We start from the raw sequence: 23,078 nt of genomic DNA, 5'->3' as shown, positions 1-23,078 counted from the left end.
TCCGGGCTTTACCCGCTCCTAGGGGGTTCCCCTTCTTGTTCCCCACTACTCACCCGTGCACCCTGCTCGCTGTGCCACTTGTTGGGGCCCGTGCCAGGGGTGGTGGAGAAGGAACAGACACAAAAGACAAAGACAAACAGAGAACATGGTGGCCGCGCCTAGAGCCTCCGCCTCACTTTATTTATACCCCACAAACCCCACGTCAGCAGAAATAACACAATGAAAAACAAACTTTCTGCACCCAGATGTAACCTTCGGCTTAGTTCCTTGTCTCTAAACTTTTTCTTATTTGTCTGCCTTCTTGGCGCCTACTAAAGTTCATTAAAGTTCAACTAGAGATAGTATCCTTGACTATTGGAGTTCATTAAAAGTGCAACTAGCTAGAGATACTGTCCTTGAGCCTTATTTATTCTTAGCATATTATTTTCAATGGCCCCTGCAATTGGTCAGATTTGTTTATAAGGTTTTATTAATAATTGGATTTAACATTAATAGAACACTAGTACAAAGAGGTAAATTGGCTTTCTCTTTTAAACAAGATTTTCATGTAATATAAACAAAAATGAAAGAATTTTGTTTGCCTTTTAAATGAATGACAGAAAAAGGAGGGAAGAAAAAGGAGACAGATCCAATTGTCCTCATGCTGTCTTTATTGCAGCCTGTTTTAAAAGCTGAGTCTCCCCTCTATCAGCGAGTAAAGATTTTTGCCTTTTAAAAATTTTGGACTTATTATTTTGGCTAAATGACTTATAGTGACTTTGTACTGATCTCCTTCTCTAAGCAACTCTCCTCCAAATCCTGCTGGGTAATGGAAAAAAGTGGCACCCTCTCCCTCCAAAAGAAAAATTCACACCCCTTTATACTATGTAAGGGCTCAATTACCATTTTCCCTCCATGCCCTGGTAATATCTAAATACCACACACCCCTTTGGGGCAAAAACATACTTTCCAAGATGGGTGCCTGCTTAATATTTATCCAACCTCTGAATTCATCTTTCCCTCTAATAGACCCATTTCTCCTGGGAAAGCTATCTAAATCTTTAACAAATAACTTCTATCTAGATAGTCTTATCTCAGGGGTTTAAAATAGCCCATACTTATTCAGACAAACCCTAGCAAGAAAGCTAACTGAGTAATCTCTTGACGGAACAACTTCTACAATAATAACCTCCTCATTTGCTTCCCTTCCATAGAATTCACACAGTATAAACCACAAACTCCTAAAAAAAGGAAAATAACTTTTGTCTAATTCAAAGGTTAATTGTTATATGTAAAACAAGGTAAAATGGAACCAGAAAATAAGAGAAACATAAAGTAAGTTACAAAGATAAAGAGTTATTTCTGGTAATGAAAGTTATGAAGGTTTTACATGAGAAAGGATTTGTATGGTAAATTCTTGTCCTAAAGTAAAATGACTGCTTGTTTAAGAAACACGGATGCTTAGGACAAGTCAGAAAGTCTGGGCACATCATAGATGGTCTATGTAAATCATGAGAAAATTTGTGAAATTAATAAAAGGAACATTATATGTAATTAAGATATAATAGTGTCTCTAAAATTGGCTCCCTATGCTGTGTCTAATTAAATTCAAACACTTTTTCATCAAGTGTAACTTCCAGGTTATCTAAATGGGCTTCCAATAAGGAAAAACAGTCACACTACAAAGGGTTTCTCTTTGCCTTTTTGGTAACTGGTTCAAGAAACAAAATTTTATCTTCTAGAATTCAGTAGTTTCACCTTCAGATGGTGCTATGAACAGGATATTGGTCTCTCCTCATTGATGTCTGCTACCTTTAGGAGTCTCCCATTCAGCGGGAGGCCAGTTTTGCCTAGACATGCTCCCCGTCTCCAATGAATGCTTTCCTCCAGCATGATCCAATATCCTAGGTCCTACAACCCAGGGCAATGGCTCACAGGCTCTCCTGACAGACCAACAACCATAGGTTGGGTCAACTCTATGCCCCTGGTCAGCAGGAAGCAGTTGGAAGATGAGACCTCTACCCCAACGCCAAAGATTTGTCATTGCTGTTCTGTCATAGGAGGAATGTGGATTCCTGATAAGTAAGCAAAAATGAGGAAGGGGCCTCAGGTGGGGAGGGGCTCCAGGTGCAGAAGAAGAATAAATAATTGTTCTGAGAGATGACCTCATTCCACACAATGACCTTGTTCTGCACACAACCCTGTCCAGTACAACCCTATAAAACTTCCCTTCTGCCCCTGCCTCTTTGCAGACAGCCCTTTTTCTGCTGTGCTGCCCATTGCAATCTTGCAACGTATTTTCATACTTTCTTTAACAAACCTGCCTTTCTTTACCTACAACTGTCTTGGTAAATTCTTCTACTACCTGTGACAACAGCTGCAGATACTCGCATCTGTGAGAAACATATCTTCAGTGGTCCAGAAGATATGCTGCGTGCCCCAAGCAGTGGGTCAAAATCATCTGGTCACATAACAGAGTACACATTGGGGAGCAATTCACTGAAGCTTCTGCCGAAGACCTGGTAGGGGATTTTCCAAGTGACAGGTCAGAGAAGGAGGTCTCATCTGTGGTCAACATGGACTCAAAAGCAAGTGAAAATCTTTCTGTCGAGGATGTACTGAAGCAGCTTCCTTGTTACAGGGCATTGGAGAAGGTCCCATGGAAGACCAAGGCAGCTTCAAGAACATGGAATACAATTCTCCTCTGGACATCATTTATGAAGGTAGCTATAAGGATGAAGACTATTCAGCTGCTCCTGAAAGACCTCAGCATAACATCTGGCAAATCAATGGAAAAGGAAGAAAATGGTTCCCATATGTCAACTTCACATAATCTTTGGTTCCCATATGTCAACTTCATGGAACCTTGAGTGGATTCTGGAGAATTTCAGCAGCGATGAGGATGATGCTTCAGCTTCCCGTGAGGACCATGTGCACAATGACCTCGTTCTGCACATTTTACAGATCTGAAAAGAAGATGCTGGCAATATATCATCAACTTCAGGGGAAAGTAAGTGGATTCTGAAGAGGATAAGTGGTGAAGAGTTTTTTTTTCACTCTATTACAAAATACTGTAATAGATATTTTTATAGAATACTTTTATATACAACCTGTACACCCATGGGATAAATTTTAGAAGTAAAATTGTTAGATCAAAAAGAACTTCATATAAAGTTTTGATGCATATAATTACCGTGAACTTTTAAAAAATGCACCAAGTTTTATACTCCTACTAAGTGTTTAAGAATGCTTGTTCCTCCCACCCTGCTCTCATACCAAACATACACACACACATACACACCCCATACTGTAGTATCAATTTTTTTATTTTTGCCATTGAGCTGACACAAAGGATCAAACTGTCAAATCAGAGATTTTACTCAGTATCGAGTTTTACTTATAATTTCAAGAACACCAGTAATTCCCAGGTCCTTTCTTCTTGCTTTGGATGCGTCCTGGCCCAGGACAGATGTGGTTTCTAAATCAAGCGTACAGTCACCCCACTTACACAGAAGGAGCCAACTCAGTTACAAAACACTTCCATTTTAGGCTGTTATATAACTTCCGCGGTATTTTCCAGTTAATCAAACCCCTGAAATCCACACTGATTCTGTTTCGTTTTGTGAGAGGGAGTCTTGCTCTGTCTACCAGGCTGGAGTGCGGTGGCGCGTTCTCTGCTCACTGCAACCTCTGCCTCTCCGGTGCAAGCGATTCTCTTGCCTCAGCCTCCTGAGCAGATGGGATTACAAGTGTATGCCCCCACACCCAGCCACTTTTTGTATTTTTGGTAGAGACGGGGTTGTGCCATGTTGGCCAGGCTGTTAAGTCCTGACCTCAAGTGATCCGCCTGCCTCAGCTTCCCAAAGTGCTGGGATTACCAGATCGATTCTTAATGTGTTTACCCTAAACAATCCCAGGACAATCTGGGACATCTTGATAGAGGAATTCCACAAATATGGACTCTTCTGCTAGCAAATACCATTGGTTTGTTTGCCAGGAGGTCTGTAACTACCATATTTATAAAAATCACATGCTTGCTTGCTTGCTTTCCTGAGTATTTCCCTACGAGGGGAGACACTGGATTGCAGATCTTCTGCTCAACTCCTTTCTCAGTCACTGATAGATGAAAAATGGTATTTCCTTGTTTCCTTTACATTTTAAGTAATGTTGAACATTTAGCAACTAAATATTGAAAGCTAGAAGGGAGATGAATCAAGAAGCAATTACCTTAGCAGACTTGAAAAGTAGGAATTCCAAGCAGGCCATGAAGCAACCTGATGCACACAATGAAATCCTGCATAAGGCTCAGGAATTGGAAGCACCAGGTAAAGCTGAAGAGAGCTTGATGTGAGCTAGAAATAAAGGAGGAATGGTAGAAAGTCTGTTTAAGAATGAATCAGATGCTCAGATTCCCTTTGTTATCCCATCAAAAGCCCAGAGATTTAGTCTTGGAAGACAGCAAAACACTGATTCTCTAGCTCAGAGGACAGCAGGCCCTCTTAAGGATGAAGGTGTCATGTTGCAAAAGGGGAAAAGAAAATTAGAGGACTAACATCTGAATAACTGAAGCTCACTAAAAAGAAAATGGAGGAAATAAGTAACTCGAGTTGCTTGGAGTTCTGATTCTAAGCTCAGTGCTACTTATAATCTTTTAGGCTTACTGGTATATTTGATTCATGTTAACTGTAAAATGACATTTTCTAAGTTTCGCAAATATTGTGGATAGTCAAAGGGACTTTGTTCAGGTGATTAAAGGGTGGGACTTGCATTACCCCCTCTCCTAAGCAACCATTCCAAAATGACTGGTGGGACTAAAGAATTATGGTTAAAATAAAAAAGAAACCCAAAGAATGGATTATCCATAAAAGCTATGCAATGACGTGCCCGTTGGAGCTCACTGACCACACCTTAAGTTGTCTATGTATAAGAGATGAGGCTATAACTAGCTAAAGCTCTAACTGGCTAAGGCACCAAAGCCAGAAAATATCCTATAACATGCAAATATACAGACATAAAATCAACTGTAAGTGCTGGGCACAGCTGCTTGTGCCTGTAATCCCAACTACTTGGGAGGCAGAGGCAGGAAGATCACTTTAGCCCAGGAGTTCACAGCTGCTGTGAGGTATGTTTGCGTCACCGCACTCCAGCCTGGGGGAAGAAGTGATAACTCGTCTCAAAAAAAAAAAAAAAAAAAATCAGCTGTAAAAGGAAAAATAATGTCTGGGTTAGCTGTGGAGTCTGGGGGTAGTCCCACTGTCACGCCTAGACAGATATAAACCATGAGAGGTTTCTATTCTAGGTGGGCCGTTTCAGTCCAAGTCAGCAACTTGGCATAAACACAGGCAACTGAGTTTAGCATCAAGCTTTCAGAACCTTCAACTGACAACCCAACGGCTGTTTCTAAATCTCAGACCATTTAAATCAGAATCTAGGTAACACGTGGGCACCTACGTAGTTTTAAAAGCTTTCCAAGTGATTCAACTCCAAGTGAATCAGAGTTGAGCATCATTGCCTTAGTCATGGCATTTTTCAAATTCGTTAGTACATTTTTACATTAAAAAAAAAATCAAAAGAAGAGCAACTTTTTGGTAAGAGGGTGTCTATTCTTTCCTTTCCTTTGGTGTCCTCAGATCTTTCCTCCTGCTGTTTTGTCTACTCTTGTTCTTGAACACCCCCTCTTATTTTTATATCTTTAGAAAGCGCCTGGCAAAGCATTTCAGACAGTTAAAATACTGTATCAACAAAGGACCCATAGACACTGTATTCATTTTAAAAGATGTGTAGTGAATATGATTCAGTGAGTAAAATAATCCAGCTGGGGCGTGGGAGGAATGGATAATAAAACAAATCAGAGAACGGAAAAACAAAATTAGGAATTGTTTTTGGTAGCCAGCTACTGCGGGCTTGGAGATCTAAACATGATACCACATTGGGCGGAGGGGGAGGGAGTGAGGGAGGAATGGGCAGAGTGGCGGAATGGCCTGGCAAGGGCGATTTCCCTGAAACCTGAAGGCTTTCAGGTTACCACTAAGGGATACCGAGAAAAGAATACCCAGCCCTCGTTCCGTATCTATCTAAACTAGCTGTGTAACTTTAAGTCAATCTCCTCTCTGAACCAGATATTCCTCCTATCTAAAGGGAGGAGCCTGGCCTAGGAACCCCTAACATCTCTTTCCAAGTCTAGCTAATTCTGTAAGCAAGGGATCGAACAGATCTCTTTTCTTCAGAAAAGGCCCCAGACGAACCCGAAGCAGGTCCACCGGATCGCGACTGGAACCTGGAGAACCGGTGGTCGTTCCTCCCCTAAAGCACAGCCTAACTTTGGAAAGCTGCAACTAAACTGCGTGTGGGTCTGGGCTCTTCTAGGCGAAGCGCGTTCGGTGGAATCGACTTCCTCGACTATCTCCGTGCCCTGGACCCGCCCTCTCCGCCTAGCGACAGGCCGCCGAGCGCCGATCGGCTCGATGAGCGGAGGCGCTGCTGCGCGGTGCGGCCGACGCCGGGTCTGCACGCACTGTCTCCCCCTCCCAGCCTTTTACCTCGGCTTCCCACTCCTTCCCCCGCCCGCCCAGCACCGCCCGCCCAGCACCGCCAGCCCGGGAGAGCTGCCGGGAGTTCCCCGGGAGCCTCAGGTACTGGCGCTGGCCTGTTCCCAGCGGGAGGGGCTGGTGTGAGGAGGAAGGAAACGAAGAAGACGCCCTGCTTCGCCGCCCCTCGACGTCCTAGTCGGGCTGGTCGGCCGGCCTCTGGCATCTAGGAAGGGACCCCGGAGTGGGAAAAGGCTGGGGCCCGGGGTGCCGTGAGGAAGGAAGACGAGGACAGGGGTGTGCGGACGGGGAGCAGTTGAGGAAGAGAAGAATTGGAATGGAGGGGTACTCTGGGGTGATGGGAAGAAAACAGTGCCATGGATGGGGAAGGTTTGTTAAGAGTGGGATGCAGTCAGGAATGCCAGGGGTTACCGTGGGGCAGGAAGGGCCAGTGTTAGGATCAGATATATCGAGGGACGTGGCTTGGTGCGACAGATTGGGTGTGGGGGGTGAACGGAGCTGCCTGGAATTGTGTATTTAAAGGGTTCCGGAGAAAGAGCGCCAACCCTGCTGTGTTTATAATGACCGGAAGGTGGGAGTGAATCGTTACACTTGACAGGTTTTGCAAATGACGTCTCCGGTCTGTGTCCATCCAAGTCACTTTATTTCTGTGAAACTGCATCAAGCAAGACGGCTGATGACAGACAAGGAAGACGAGTCAAAAAGGGAATGGAGGCTTGGAAAAGGAGAGCCTCTGCCCAGATTCAAAGCTGTTGACTAGATAACGTACTACTTACGAAAATGCATACATAGACATTTAAGTATATGCCGATGTATAAGAAGCATACAGTGATGTGACTTTTTTAAGTGAATTTTATAGTGGTGGTCTATCCTCAATGTGGAAGTACATGATGGCTCTCTTATTTACATGTATACCTAGTCACAAACACCTGAATTCACATGTCTTTTGTAGGAGAAATCTTAGGTGGAGAAATCCTAGTCTACTTTCTGAGCATGATTTATTTCTACTAGTTGTTTGATACACATGTCATCCGTTACTAATAATCATCAGTTGCAAATAACATCAAAGTTCATCAAGGTAGCTAATTAATCTGCCTACTGCTTTGCTGATGGGCTTTCTATTTGTTGCACATGGTTTCTTGGGATTACGAGACCTGAATATGGGGTTTGCTCCTCCTTAAGATTGTAGTTTTACTGTATGTCTCATAAAGGCATTATATAAGTCTGCCTGTTGTTTGCTTCGAGATGTTGAGGGAGCCTCTTTGCAGGGGTTAAAATCTAAATACAGATATAGTTAAAAGCACAAGTTCTTCAGTAATTTGCCTTGTCATCTGTTTTTCCATGCGTTCTGTTACATTTCTGCAAGAATTAAGTATTCCGAAATTAAAGTATGAGGAATAAAAGGGCCAGATGTATGTGACAGAAATATTGTGGAACCAAGAACTCAAGAGCTGTTAGGCAGCAAGAGTTTGGTTTTTGTTACAAGTGAATAATTTATGATTTGGAAGTATTTCTTACCAAAGAAAAGTGTTTGTGTCCATTTGTTTTGACAAGCAACTGACTTAAAATATTACTTTTATTTGGTTCGTGAAACCAGATTCTGGGATTATTCTTTTTTTTTTTTTTTTTTTTTTTTTTTTGAGACGGAGTCTTGCTCTGTCGCCCAGGCTGGAGTGCAGTGGCCGGATCTCAGCTCACTGCAACCTCCGCCTCCCGGCTTCACGCCATTCTCCTGCCTCAGCCTCCCGAGTAGCTGGGACTACAGGCGCCCGCCACCTCGCCCGGCTAATTTTTTGTATTTTTAGTAGAGATGGGGTTTCACTGTGTTCGCCAGGATGGTCTTGATCTCCTGACCTCGTGATCCGCCCGTCTCGGCCTCCCAAAGTGCTGGGATTACAGGCTTGAGCCACCGCGTCCGGCCGGATTATTCTTTTTTAAGTGTATATCATTAACCAACAAACTGATATCTAACTATACCTAATTTAAAGGGCTGTGTTTCTTCTTGTGGAGAAGGAAACAGGACTATTGGGTTGTTACCAGGAAATGGGTCTTTCTAGAACAGAATTCTGTAAACCTGATGAGCAACTAATTGAAAAAACAGTTAAAACTGATAATGCACAGCCATTGGTTAATTTAGGCCTGTATCTCTGCTGTTTCAATGAGTGTAATGACTAACGTTATCGTTACTAAACTTTAGTTTTCTCCTAGTTTCTTGGTGCCTACTTCAAAGAAGGGTCATAAAAAGAAAATGAATGCGTATTGCTGAGCACAGTGCCTAGCACACAGTATAACATTATTTCTGAGCTATCCTGAATTGCTGAGTATTCATCTACCATCTAGTCAAAAATACTGAAAATTCATTATTTGCATAGAACAACTTTTTCTCAAAAAAATGTTTTAATATGTTGCATACACAAGCATTTTCCTGGGAAGTCACAATGCATATTAGCATATAACAGGATGTGAGTCATTCTGTAGCAAAGAAGACTAGTTTTGTTTAATCCAGTTTTGATAGAAGAAAAATTGAGTTTCTCCTATTTTCTCTCAACACAGAATACTCCTGTGACCCCAAAAAGACTTCTCCTCACGAGCAAACAGGCAATTCTGCAGCAGGTTCTCCAGCTGGGTGTTCTCTAATTCAATTCTGATACTGTATACCTAGAGATAGCATCAGATCCTGCAGGTTGAGGGCTTAATCCTACAAGATTCCCCCCAACTTCAGGTGCCAGTCACAAGTTCCAGGTTGTTTTACCTGTGCTTCCAACTGACTGACTATAAACCATAGTTCCCACAATCCCTTCCTTGTGTTCCATTTATTTGCTAGAGTGGCTCACAGAATTCAGAGAAACACTTTGTTTACTGGTTTATTATAAAGGATAGAGATCAACAGCCAGATGGAAGAGGTCCATAGGGCAAGGGGTACAGAGCTTCTGTGCCCTCTCCAGGTGTACCACTGTCCAGGAACCCTCTACTTGTTCAGCTTTCGGGAAGCTCTCTGAACCCTGTCCTTTTTGGGTTTTATGGAGTCTTCATTAGTAGGCATGATTGATTACATCATTGGCCATTGGAAATCAGTTCAACCTGGAGCCCTCCTCCCCTCCCAGGAAGCTAGGGGGTGGGGCTGAAAAGTCGCAGTCTTATAATCATGCCTAGGTTTTTCTGTGACCAGCCTCCATCTTGAATCTATCTGGGGTCTAAGCTACCAGTCATCTTACTAGCATACACAAGACATATCACTGCAGGGATTCCAAGGATATGTCAGGAAATGGGGATTACAACCAAATATATACATATATTTTGTAAATCACAATATCACACAGTACTTACCAAACTTACCCCTTTTTATGGAGTACCAATGGGACATTATAGTTTGCAGAATATTTTTGCATGTATTATCCAATTTGACCATCCCACCTCTGCCGAAGCCTGAAAATCACTATTTTACACATGAGGAAACTGAATCATTGTTTAAGGAGCCAACTAGAAGTGAGAGAAATAGACATGTTATCCTGTCTTCTGACTCCAGCTTTAAATTGTAAAGCATTTAATGTCTCAGTGAGACATCTTCCCTGTACTCTCTGCTCTTTCATTTTATAAAAATCTATCTTAAGTCACTCATATCCTACACATGTTCTCTTAGGGCAATTACATCCATTTTCTCGTAGTTTTAACTATTTCTTATGTGTTGAGGTCTAGCATGGAGGCCCCATTCACTGGAGTGGAACAAGTGAGAGGGGAGGAATTGAAGTCAGAAAAATGAGGGAGTCACCGTCATATGGGGTCTTGTGTATATTGTTTTAAGTACTTTAGCTTATACCCCAAAGTCTCAAATCTGATGGAATTTATTTTCTCTTTAAGGCGGTGACTATCCTGTTGAGAAGCAGAAAATACTTCGCAAGTAAAAAATATGCCTCCCAAGTTTAAGCGCCACCTCAATGATGATGATGTCACGGGTTCTGTGAAAAGTGAAAGGGTAAGTTCAGAATCTTAAGCTTTAAAAACAAAAGATTCAAAATATGTTTTCATTCCCTTTGTAAATAATAGAAAAAAACCATCCGGGCACGGTTGCTCATGCCTGCAGTCGCAGCACTTGGGACACTGCAGCAGAATAGCTTGAGCCCAGAAATTCAAGACCATCTTGGACAACCTAGGGAGACCCTGTCTCTACAAATTTTTTTTTTTTTTTTTTTTTTTTTGAGACAGAGTCTCACTCTGTCACCCAGGCTGGAGTGCAGTGCAAGCTCCACCTCCCAGGTTCACGCCATTCTCCTGCCTCAGCCTCCCCAGTAGCTGGGACCACAGGCGCCTGCCACCTCGCCCGTCTAGTGTTTTTTTGTATTTTTTAGTAGAGACGGGGTTTTGCCGTGTTAGCCAGGATGGTCTCGATCTCCTGACGTCGTGATCCGCCCGTCTCGGCCTCCCAAAGTGCTGGGATTACAGGCTTGAGCCACCGCGCCCAGCAATATTTTTTAAAAAATTGTGAGGCATGGTAGCATGTGCCTGTGGTTCCAGCTATTCGGGAGGCTAAGGCAGGAGGATCACCTGAGCCTGAGAGATAAAGGCTGTGGTGAACTGTGATCTGCACTCCAACCTGAGCAACAGAGCAAGACCCTGTCTCAAAAATTAATTAATTAATTAATAATAACAGGAAAATCAAAAGTTTATGACTATATTCTAATCCTAATTGTTTTCTTCATAGTAAATGTATTTAAAAACATGTTACTTAGATTGGTGACAACTGAATCCTACTTCTATTATTGATCAAATCATTATTCTCATAGCTTCTTTCTAGTTTTTGAAAGGGAGTTTTATACAAATACGCAGTATCTTTTTAAGAACTTTGAAGCTGAATATATTTGGAATTTTTCAGATTTTAGAAAGTTAAGAACATATTATACAACAGCATTTTTGGGGCCTGGACCACTGCCTCCAAAAATATTAGTATTTCTCAGTGAAGTGTATATTTAGTTATACCTAACTAATGTAAATAAAGTGTGTAAATAAACTAGCTAACATCAGTTCAGATTTTCCTCCAAAAGCTTTTGATTTTCAGAAGCTTTTAGATTTTGGAATTGCAAATAAAGGTCTCCAGACCTGTAATTATCTTAGGTTCCAGAGTATCTTTCATATAATGCTTCAATTTCTAGTTTATTCCAGAACATTCTGTGCAAAGATATATGAATCTAGAAATTATGTTGCATTTTGAAAGACATTTTATATGAATGTTGTAGGCAGATTACTTTTAGAATAAGTACTCAATACATATTTATTGGGGGAAATAATTCACATTCTTATTTTTTTAATGCACCATTCTGAAGCCCTCCTTCCCTTCCTTCTTGTCTTGATTCATTCAACAAATATATATTGACCGCCTACTGTGTGCTAGGCACTGGGCTAAAAATTGGAAGACATAGTCTGTGCCTTTGCAAAGCTTTTAGTCTGCTTTGTTTTACATGCTCTTTTTGGATAACCTCAGAACTTCATATTATCCACTCTATCCACCATCTTATGACTTTTAGCCCTAAGTTTATTTTAGTACAACACAGGAAACGTTTTCTTCCCCTTAATCTAACCCTTTGTACAGCTTTTTGGGTTTTGTGTGTTTTTGATGGTTTGTTTTTATTTTTTGAGACCAGGGTCTCGCTCTGTCACTGAGGCTGAAGTGCAGTGGTGCAATCACGGCTCACTGCAGCCTCCACCTTTTGGGCTTAAGCTATCCTCCCACCCTAGCCTCCTGAGTAGCAAGGACTACAGGTGCATGATACCACACCTGGCTAGTTTTTATTTTTCTTGTAGAGATGGGGTCTCGCCGTGTTGCCCAGGCTGGTCTCAAATTCCTGAGCTCAAGTGATCCATCTGCCTTGGCCTCCCAAAGTGCTGGAAAGTGCTGGGATTACAGACATTTGACACTGCTCTCAGCCTGTTTTGTTTTTTTTGTTTTTTTGTTTTTTTTTTTAATGGGGCATAGAATCCACCAATAGACTAATTGTTAGCAAGCTTTAAAAAATAAACTTTAAGGAGTCACCAATGATTTCCATGTTGCCAAATCCAATTATTCCTTTTTTGCCATAATTTCAACTGCTTATCAGCATTTGGTGCAGTTTCAACAATTTTGGTCACCTATCTTTTTGCCTCCACGCCATGGTGAAACTCTTAGTGTCTGCTTGAACTATTTCCCCATGCAAGGTATTGAGAAATGCCTTGAGGAAATAAACCAAGTCTGGGTGAACTGGGAAGGCTGTGGCAGAGAGAAGGCAGAGAATGATCAGGGATTGAGAAATCACTCACAGGGATAAGCCAGGGTCTCTTTCTTTATGTAGTATCTTTCAAGATAGACCTCCAAGAAAAAGTGATTCAGAAAATTTGACATACCTGTGCTGGAATTCCATACACTGAAGAATTACTATCAAAAGCATGTCTTGGCCAGGCGTGGTGGCTCACGCCTGTAATCCCAACACTTTGGGAGGCCAAGGCAGGCGGATCACTTGAGGTCAGGAGTTGGAGACCAGTCTGCCAACATGCTGAAACCCCGTCTCTACCAAAAATACAAAAATTAGTTGGGTGCAGTGGTGCACACCTATAATCCCAACTACCCAGGAGGCTGAGGCAGGAGAATCGCCTGAATCTGGGAGGCAGAGGTTGCATTGAGCTGATATTGTGCCATTGCACTTCAGCCTGGGTGACAGAGTGAAATTCCATCTCAAAAAGAAAAAAAAAAGCATGTCTTTACAAAGCAGAAGGGTGGAGAAATACTAAACCCATTCAGAGAATAAATGTCAGTTTGTTAAAGTAAATGATACCAATTGTGAACCTATAAAAGAATCCAGTGTAAAACAACACAGACTTGATGTGCGTCCAGTACAAGCTGACTGAAAGCTCCTGATGAATATTCAGTGATCAGCGTGCACAAAATATGTTGAAATATTTTTTAAATCATCAGTTAGAATAATCTGAGCCTCTTATTGCCCCAAGGAAATTTTTAGTCACTTACCCCGAGATGCTTGCAAAGCATTAATATCCTGGAAGATGATCAATAAATGCTGACAGTTGATTGACTGGTATCTGAGATATGTCAGGTAAATACCTCAGTCTTGGACAGAGAGCCTCTAAGTCACATCTAACTTTGTGTAAGATGAAGACTGAAGTATGGAAATGTATGCAGTAAAATCACCTCTCGGAACTTGTTTGTAATTCATACAATCTATGTCAATTTTGAAAAATGTATGTAAAGCAGAGAAAGTTGTAGCCAAATTCAATGTATAGTATGCAAGAGTATATTATTTAATAATTTTAATTGGTGCAAATCTCATTAATTTTATAGTTTTATTTTTACATGATTTCGAACTTAAACTATTTATATTTCCTAAGTTCCCCTGTGTTTCTTTCTCACAATCACTGCTGAATGTAAATTTGTGTTCACTTAATGGAATCACTGTTAAGGGCATATTCACTTGAATACGATTGCTTTTTAAAAATCAAGTCCAGGAGTGATATACCAGTAGCACAGTCTCATGGCATATTGGTCATAATCCTGAGAAAATATTGACAAAATTATTATTTGTAGATATTAAATACCAGTTTAATATGTGTGGAAATCAGATTAAATAGGACATAAAGTCCCCCCTAATAACAAGGTCAGGAAAAAATTACTTCAAGAAAAACAATAGTAAACCTTAAATTAAAAGAAAATACAAATAAATAAGCTTTATGAATATATTTTTAAATTTAAAGTGTACTGTCTCAATAAATTCCACTGCTGAGACTGTAATTGTATCACTTTCTCCTTACATTCTTCATTGATTACTAGCATATTAGATACCAGAACTGAATAAAATTGACTGTTTAAAGAGAATTCCTTTTTGATGTTTATTATATTATGAAGTTTGATAACTGATTGGTTCGAATAATATATAAATTACTTTTAAAACCTTTTAAAAGTTTTGTTCGTCTTTCCTATTATACTTTTTTGGTAACAGCTTTATTGAGATAAAAGTCACATACCATACAATTCACCCACTTAAAGTGTACAATTCAGTGGGTTTTATTATACTCACAGAGTTGTGCAACAATCACCACAATCAATTTTAGGATATTTTCATTAGCCCAAAAAGAAATGCTGTGCCCTTTTGCAGTCATCTCCCGTTTTCTTTATCCCCTCAGCCTTTAAGCAACTGCAGACCTATAGATATGTCTATTCTGGATGTTTTCTATAAGTGGAATCATATAACATATAGCCTTTTGTGACTGGCTTCTTTGACTTAGCATAATGTTTTTAAGATTCATCAATGTTGTAGTGCATATCAGTGCTTCATTCTTTTCTTTTTTTCTTTTTCTTTTTGAGACGGAGTCTCCCTCTGTTGCACAGGCTGGATGGAGTCCAATGGTGCGATCTCGGCTCACTGCAACCTCCACCTCCTGGGTTCAAGCAATTTTCCTGCCTCAGCCTCCCAAGTAGCTGGGATTACAGGCATGCACCACCATGCCCAGCTAATTTTTGTGTTTTTAGTAGAGATAGGGTTCCATCATATTGGCCAGGCTAGTCTCGAACTCCTGATCTCAGGTGATTCGCCCACCTCGGCCTCCCAAAGTGCTGGGGGGCCTTCATTCCTTTTTATTGCTAAGTAATATTCCCTTATATTGATATAACACATTTGGTTTACCCATTTATCAGTTCATAGATATTTGGGTTTTTTTCTACTTTTGGCTATTTTGAATACTGCTGCTATGAACATTAGCATACAAGTTTTTGTTTGAGCATGTTTTTATTTCTCTTGGGTATATACCTAAGGCAGAGTTGCTGAGTATTGTAGTAACTCTCTGTTCAGCCTTTTGAAGAACTGCCCACCTGTTTTCCAAAGTGGTTGTACAATTTTTACATTCTCACCAGCAATATATGACGGTTCCGATTTCTTCACATCCTCACCAACACTTATTATTATCTGCCTAGTGGGTATGAAATATTATCTCATTGTGTTCTATTATTCTTTTTTGACACTATATCCCTAGCACTTGTGTTTATTCAATGAATGTATGAAAAGGCATTGGTTTTCATGTGTGTTTCTCAGTGTACAATTATAGTAAACATACCTTATCTTTAGTATTATTATCCTCTAAACCAAATAAATTATTACGTTATCATTATTATTTTGAGACTGGGTCTGGCTCTGTCATCCAGGCTGGAATGCAGTGGCACGATCATGGCTCACTGCAGCCTCTTCCTGGGCTCAAGCAATCCCCCCAAGTAGCCGCCAGAGTAGCTGGAACTACAGGCATACACCACCACGCCTAATTTTTTTTTTTTTTTTGGTAGAGATGGGGTTTCACTACACTGCCCAGGCTGGTTTCGAACTCCGGGGCTCAAGTGATCCTCCCTCCTCATCTTCCCAAAGTGCCGGGATTACAGGTGTGAGCCACCATGCCCAGCTGTAAACCAAATAAATTATATTATAAATGTAATGCTTGTCTGTTGCTTGTTAGCTGGAATATTACTCAAGAAATACTTATTTAAAAAATGACCTAATGCATTTCCTTGAATATTAATTGGTTTTGAACATTTCATGTGGTCATTGGCCATTTCTTCTATTGGGTATTATCTATTTCTATTCTTTGTTTTTCTATAATGTCTCTTTTTCTTACTAGCTTTCTCATAATTTGCACAGCTTTTGTTTTAGATATTTTAAGCTATATTATTAGGTATTTAAACATTTGTTGCTACTAAATCTTCTTGATGGATTGTACATTTTATTATTGTAAAATCATCTTATTTGATTAATACTTTGTCCTAAAATTCCTCTTTATATTGCTAACTGTAACATTCTTTTTGTTAGAATTTGCTGATGTATGTTTTCTACCCCCGCTTTTCCCCATCCTTTATTCGATATTTGTTTTAGATGAATTTCTTGCAAACAGATATTGGCTAGAATTTTTTTGAACCCTAATTACATATAGTTTTTGTTATTAAATGGGGACATTCAAACCAGTCACATTTATTGTGAATAACTAATACACTCGGACTTTTTCTGTGCCAGCCAGCTAGTCCTGCAGCAATGAATGCTCTTCACCCTGATCTTTGGCTGGCTCTTTATTATTTGGATCTCAGCTTAAATTTCACCTCTTCAGAGTGATTTTTTATGACAGCCTAATCTCACATAGTCACCCCATCACTTTCTGTCCCATCACTGTTTTAATTCTCTGCACAGCATTTGTCGCAATCTTGTTTTTCTGTGAGCGCTCAGACTTCGTTTTGTTCAAAACCGGTGCTTAGTACTTAGAACAGTGCACATAGAAGCACGTAAAAGATGCCCAAAAATACTTGTTAAATGAGTATTGAATACATCCTTCTTTCATTTTTTTCACTTTTTAGTATATGTCATATATTATACATATAGTGATATTCATTGTATTTCTTATATTTTCCTTTTCCTGTATGCCTTTTTTTATGCTAGATTCTCTTATGCCTTCCCTTATGCTAGATTGATTATTTTCACTCATCTTCCTCCTTGCCCTCAGAACCACCATATCTAAACCACAGTTTAGATATTTTACTCTCTTCCCCCTCCTTCCCTCTCTCTTTTGTTACTAACTTTATATTTTAATGGTAGTGTTAATCTGTGTTCTCTGTCAACATACCAAAAACTAAGCCCCTTCCCTTGTTTTACTTTGTAATTCTAGTCCTGTTCCCGCTTCCTCCATTCCACTCCTCATCAAGATGAGCATATTGGCAATGCTTTCACTTCCTCACTTCAGTCTCCCACTCCCAGCTTCTGGGCTTTGTTGGAAAAGTTTTAGGTTCTTTTTAAGCTTTTCTTTATAATACGTATTTTTTTCAAAAGCTTTAACTTATTGTTTACAGTCACATTATCATCAACTATTTAGATTTGGCCACACATTGTATTAGATTCATTGATTGCATCATCCATCTCAGTCTTAAGGTCTTTGTTTGATTTCATTTTCTTTTTGGCTGCTGTAATTTCTTGAGGAATTTCCTCAGAAAAAGTACATGGGTAGTGTATTAATTTCCCATTACTGCTGCTACAAATTACCACAGACTTAAAACAACACAAATTTATTGTCTTAGGTTCTGGTGACCAGAAGTCTAAAATGAGCTTGTGGGGCTAAAATCAAGGTGCCAGTAGGGCTGTGTTCTTTCTGGAGGCTTTAGGGAAGAAACTGTTTTTTTGCTTTTCCTAGCTCCTGGAGGCTGTTTACCTTTTTAGGCTCATGCCCCTTCCTGTGTCTTCAAAACCGTCAGTGTAATGTCTGTCTGTCTGTCTCTCTCTCTCCTCTGCATTGGGCCCATATGAATAATTCATAATGATCTTTTCTTCTCAAGATCCATAATCACATCTGCAAAGTCCCTTTTACCATTCAAGGTAACACATTCACAGGTTTTGGTGATTATATTAGCCAGGCGTGGTGGCACGCACCTGTAGTCCCAGCTACTTGGGAGGCTAAAGCAGGAGAATCGCTTGAACCCGGGAGGTGGAGGTTGCAGTGAGCCGAGATTGCACCACTGCACTCCAGCCTGTGTGACAGAGCAAGACTCCATCTCAAACAAAACAAAACAAAAAAACAGGTTTTTGTAATTAGGAGCTGTTATTCCGCCTACAACAAGTGGTACAGTTTGAGCATCTCTAATCTGAAAATCCAAAATGCTCCCAAATCTGAAACTTTTAAAGTACCAGCATGATGCCACAATGGAAAATTCCACACTTGACCTTATGTGATGAGTTGCAGTCAAAACACAATCAAAATTTTGTTTCATGCACAAGAGTATTAAAAAATATTGTGTAAAATTACCCTTAGGCCATGTATATAAGGTATATTTGAAACGCAAGGTCTTTATGAAGCATAATGAATTTTGTGTTGAGACTTCGGTCCCATCCCCAAGGTGTTTCCTTATATATATGCAAATATTCTAAAATCCAAAATTTGAAATACTTCTGGTCCCAAGCATTTAGGATAAGGGATTCTTGTATACTATGTGAGCTCTTGTGTGTCTGAAAAGGTCTGGGTTTTGCTCTTCTTTAGCCACCTTTTGGACTTTATACCCACCCCTTTTGGGGAGAAGGTGAGACTGTCCTCATTTTAAGGAAAATTGTTGTATGTTGTAAAAGTAAGGTTGCTTTTGTTTGGAAGTTCAGATTTGTTTAGGGGGCTGTTTGTGGGTAGAGTAGCTAAAAAGTAGAACATGCCCATTTTTAAGCCCTTGTCCTCAGCTCCAAACTATCCCTCTATACTCTTCTCTGATGCTGCAGTTGGAATCCACAAACTATATTTCGTCTTTCCACCTGGCTCCCTAAGTTCTGCCAATAGACAGACACTGGCAGTCAGAAGGAAGGAGAGGGGACTTGCTCCCTCCTGACTACCTGCAGTTCCTCACTCCCATACCAGCTTCAGTGACCTTTCTACCTTTTTTAGTCAGTTATAGGATTCTATAATTATGAGCATTTTCTTTGCAAAGTCTATAAATGTTGTCCCACATCTTCTAGCTTCCAGTGAAGGATATGTAATTACTTTTCCCTCTTTATGGACACTTGGAGTTAAGATATTTCACTAGTATAGGACTTATTTCATTACTCCTCTGTGGCATTTTGTAAGCCCTCTGAATCTGAAAACTCAAGTCTTTTTCTTTTTTTGACAGAGAAATCTTTTGGAAGATGATTCAGATGAAGAAGAGGACTTTTTTCTGTAAGTTTTTTTTACAGCTTTATTAGGGTGTAATTGACATATAATACATGCATATATCTAAAGTATACTGTATACATTTTGACAGACATACAGTAGTCTCCCTTATACATGAGAGATGCATTCCAAGATCCCCCAGTGGATATGTGAAAACAGAGTAGCAAACCATTTGTGTATATGTATGTATATATATACATACATATATGTTTTATATATGTGTGTATATGTATACACACATGTTTTTTCTATACATACATACCTATCATAAAGTTTAACTTATAAATTAGGCACTGTAAGAGATTAACAGCAAAAGCTAATAATAGAACACTTATAACAATATACTATAATAAAATTTTTGTGCATCTGGTCTCTGTCTCTCTCTCTTAAAATATCATCCTGTGCTCACCGTTCTTCTTGTGATGATGTGAGATAATAAAATGCCTACATGATAAGATGAAGTGAGGTGCCTTCACTTCAAATGTCACATATAGACATTTAGACATAACGTTAGGTACTATTGACCTCTGATGATATGTCAGAAGAAGAATCATCTATTTAAGGTGGTCTTGGATCATGAAGCCAAGAAGATGTTGATAACTAAAGGGATGGGTAGCATATACAATGTGGATATGCAGGACAAAGGGGTGATTCACATTTCAGGTGGGACAAAGCAGGGCAACTTGAGGTTTCATCATGCTACTCAGAATGGTGCACAATTTAAAACTTACAAATTGTATTTCTGGAATTTTCCATTTAATATTTTCAGACTGCAGTTGACCATGGGTAACTGAAACTGGAAAGCAAAACCATGGGTGAGGGAGAGCTTACTGTACTGTATACCTGTGATATCATCACCAAAATCAAATAATGAACCATCTGTCACCCTGCAAATTTCCTCATAACCCTTGGTAATCCATTGCTGTCCCAGTCCCTAGGCAACCAGTGCTCTGCTTTCTGTCACCATAGTTTGTATATTCTAAAATTTTTTATAAATGAAATCGGTATGCCCCCTTTTTAAAACCTGGCTTTATTCAGCATGGTTTTTGAGATTCATCCATGTGTTAATAGTTGGGTTTTTTAATTTTCTGAGTAGTATTCCATTGTATGATGCTGCAGTTTGTTTATGCAATCACTTGTGTGTGGATTTTTGGGTTGTTTCTACTTTTTGGCTTTTACATATAAAGCTGTTAACAAACATTTGTGTGCAGGTTTTTGTGTGGATATATGCTATTATTTCTCTTGGAAATAAAAATACCTAGGAGTAGAATGGCTGGTGTAAGTTTACAATTGTTTTCCAAAGTGGTTGTACCATTTTATATTGTCATCAGCATTGTATGAGAGTTCCAGTTGCTCCATATCCTCATCAACACTACATATGGTCAGTCTTCTTCAGTCTTTTTCGTTCTAGCCATTCTAGTGGGTTGTAGTGGTATCTTGTTGTGGTTTTAATTTGCATTTCCTTAATGACATATGATGTTGAATATGTTAGTGTGCTTATTTTCCATCCTCATACCTTCTTTGGTGAAGTATGTGTTCAAATCTTGCCCATTTTAAACTTTTTCTCATTGAGTTGTGTTTTTTTGCTTTTTATTTTTATTTTATTTATTATTATTTTTTTGAGACAAGGTATTACTCTTGCTCAGGTTGGTGGAGTGTCCTGGCGCACTCTTGGCTCACTGCAGCTTCAAACTCCTGGGCTCAAATGATTTTCTCACCTCAGCCTCCCAAGTAGCTGGGACTATGGGTGTGTGCCATCACACCCAACTAATTATTATATTTACTTATATTTTGCAGAGATTAGGTCTCACTTTGTTTCCCAGGCTGGTCTCAAACTCCTGGCCTCAATTGATCCTCCCACCTCAGCCTCCCAAAGTGCTGGGATTACGGGGATGAGCCACTATGCCTGGCAAAGAGTTTTTATAACAAGATACAAGTTTTCTGTCAGATATGTGTTCTGTAAATATTTACTACAAATCTGTAACTTAACCTTTTCATTTGGTAATAGTATCTTTTGAAGATTAAAATTTTGATTTTGATGGCATCAGTTTATTGAATTTTTTTCCTATTGTTTTTGCTATTTTTTTCATATACAAGAAATCTTTCCCCAACTCAAAGTCACTAAGATTTTTACCTGTATTTTCTTCTAGGAGTTTTTTTTTTTTTGAGACGGAGTCTCGCTCTGTTGCCCAGGCTGGAGTGCAGTGGCCGGATCTCAGCTCACTGCAAGATCCGCCTCCTGGATTTACGCCATTCTCCTGCCTCAGCCTCCCGAGTAGCTGGGACTACAGGCGCCGCCACCTCGCCCGGCTAGTTTTTTTGTATTTTTTAGTAGAGATGGGGTTTCACTGTGTTAGCCAGGATGGTCTCGATCTCCTGACCTCTTGATTCACCCGTCTCGGCCTCCCAAAGTGCTGGGATTACAGGCTTGAGCCACCACGCCTGGCCTTCTAGGAGTTTTATAGTTTCAATTTTTACATTTAGGCCTACAATCCCTTTTAAGTTAATTTTTGTATATATTTGAGGTAAGGATGAAACTGGGAGAATATAGCCATCCAGCTATTTCATTGTAATTTGATAAAAAGATCATCCTTTCCCCCACTGAATTACCTTGGCATCTCATAAAAAATTAGTTGAATTGATCAATCCTTTGTAGTTATGATTAGAAAGAGTCCTCGGACAGGTCTAGGTTTACATTTGTCAAGTCAGGAAGGACAACATTGTTGTGGGAGTTTTCTCTGGGGATTGATGTAGAGGGAAATATGCGTGAGAGGAAACATTTACCTCTTACTTTGTTAAAATATTGTGACTTGGCAGTGGCTCACGCTTGTAATCCTAGCTCTTTGGCAGGCCGAGGTGGGTGGATCACAAGGTCAGGAGTTCAAGACCAGCCTGGCCAACATAGTGAAACCCCGTCTCTACTAGAAATACAAAAATTAGCTGGGCATGGTGGCTCGTGCCTATAGTCCCACCTACTTGGGAGACTGAGGCAGGAGAATCGCTTGAACCCAGGAGTTGGAGGTTGCAGTGAGCCAAGATTGCACCACTGCACTCCAGCTTGGGCAACAGAGTGACACTTCGTCTCAAAAAACAAAAAAAAATTGTGACTTATTTTATTGAGGCTGGGTTTTTTTCCAAATGAAAACATTTTATAAAAATTAACGGAAACCTGGCCAGGCACAGTAGCTCATGCCTGTAATCGCAGCACTTTGGGAGACTGAGGCAGGCGGATCACCTGAGGTCAGGAGTTCGAGACCAGCCTGGCCAACACAGTGAAACATCTCTGCTAAAAATACAAAAATTAGCCAGGCATGGCGGTGTGCATCTGTAAATCCCAGCTACTCAGGAGGCTAAGGCAGGAAAATCGCTTGAACCTGGGAGGCGGAGGTTGCAGTGAGCCAAGATCCCAACACTGCATTCTAGCCTGGGTAACAGAGAAAAATACTCCATCTAAAAAATTAAAAAATTAAAAAAAAAAGAGGAAACCCATGAAGCAATGAAGAAAGAGCTTACAGGATAGATAGCAGCAAATCTAGTAACAGAAAATAGTATCATTTTTGGCAGAATGTCAGATAATATGGGGGAGATAATTTTCTTTTTATTTATTTATTTATTTATTTTATTATACTTTAAGTTCTAGGTACATGTGCACAACGTGCAGGTTTGTTACATATGTACACATGTGCCATGTTGGTGTGCTGCACCCATTAACTCGTTATTTACATGAGGTATCTCCTAATGCAATCCCTCCCTGCTCCCTCCCTCCCCACAATAGGCCCCGGTGTGTGATGTTCCCCTTCCTGTGTCCAAGTGTTCTCATTGTTCAGTTCCCACCTATGAGTGAGAACATGCGGTGTTTGGTTTTCT

At 40.1% G+C, this 23,078-nt stretch overlaps 1 protein-coding gene across 3 annotated transcripts in view; it reads left to right on the top strand.

The window, feature by feature from the left end:
- Positions 1-6,236: 6,236 nt before the first annotated feature.
- VAMP4 (vesicle-associated membrane protein 4) overlaps positions 6,237-23,078 on the top strand; it is a 41,582-nt gene continuing 24,740 nt past the window's right edge. For 2 of the 3 annotated variants that reach the window (XR_001004071.1, XM_011962298.1), the window contains exons 1-3: positions 6,237-6,611; positions 10,386-10,500; positions 19,171-19,217. Coding sequence is in view for 2 of the 3 variants with exons in the window: in XM_011962298.1 (XP_011817688.1) it covers positions 10,435-10,500; positions 19,171-19,217 (113 nt within the window). In the remaining variant the exon portion in view is untranslated. The remainder of the gene's footprint in view (positions 6,612-10,385; positions 10,501-19,170; positions 19,218-23,078) is intronic. The other variant, XM_011962299.1, reaches the window with a different exon arrangement.

The sequence above is a fragment of the Colobus angolensis genome, unplaced genomic scaffold (genome assembly GCF_000951035.1).
Source record: "Colobus angolensis palliatus isolate OR3802 unplaced genomic scaffold, Cang.pa_1.0 Scaffold59, whole genome shotgun sequence".
Lineage (NCBI taxonomy): Eukaryota > Metazoa > Chordata > Mammalia > Primates > Cercopithecidae > Colobus > Colobus angolensis.
Note: the sequence above shows the minus strand (reverse complement) of the source record. Positions and strands in the feature narration are given on the sequence as shown.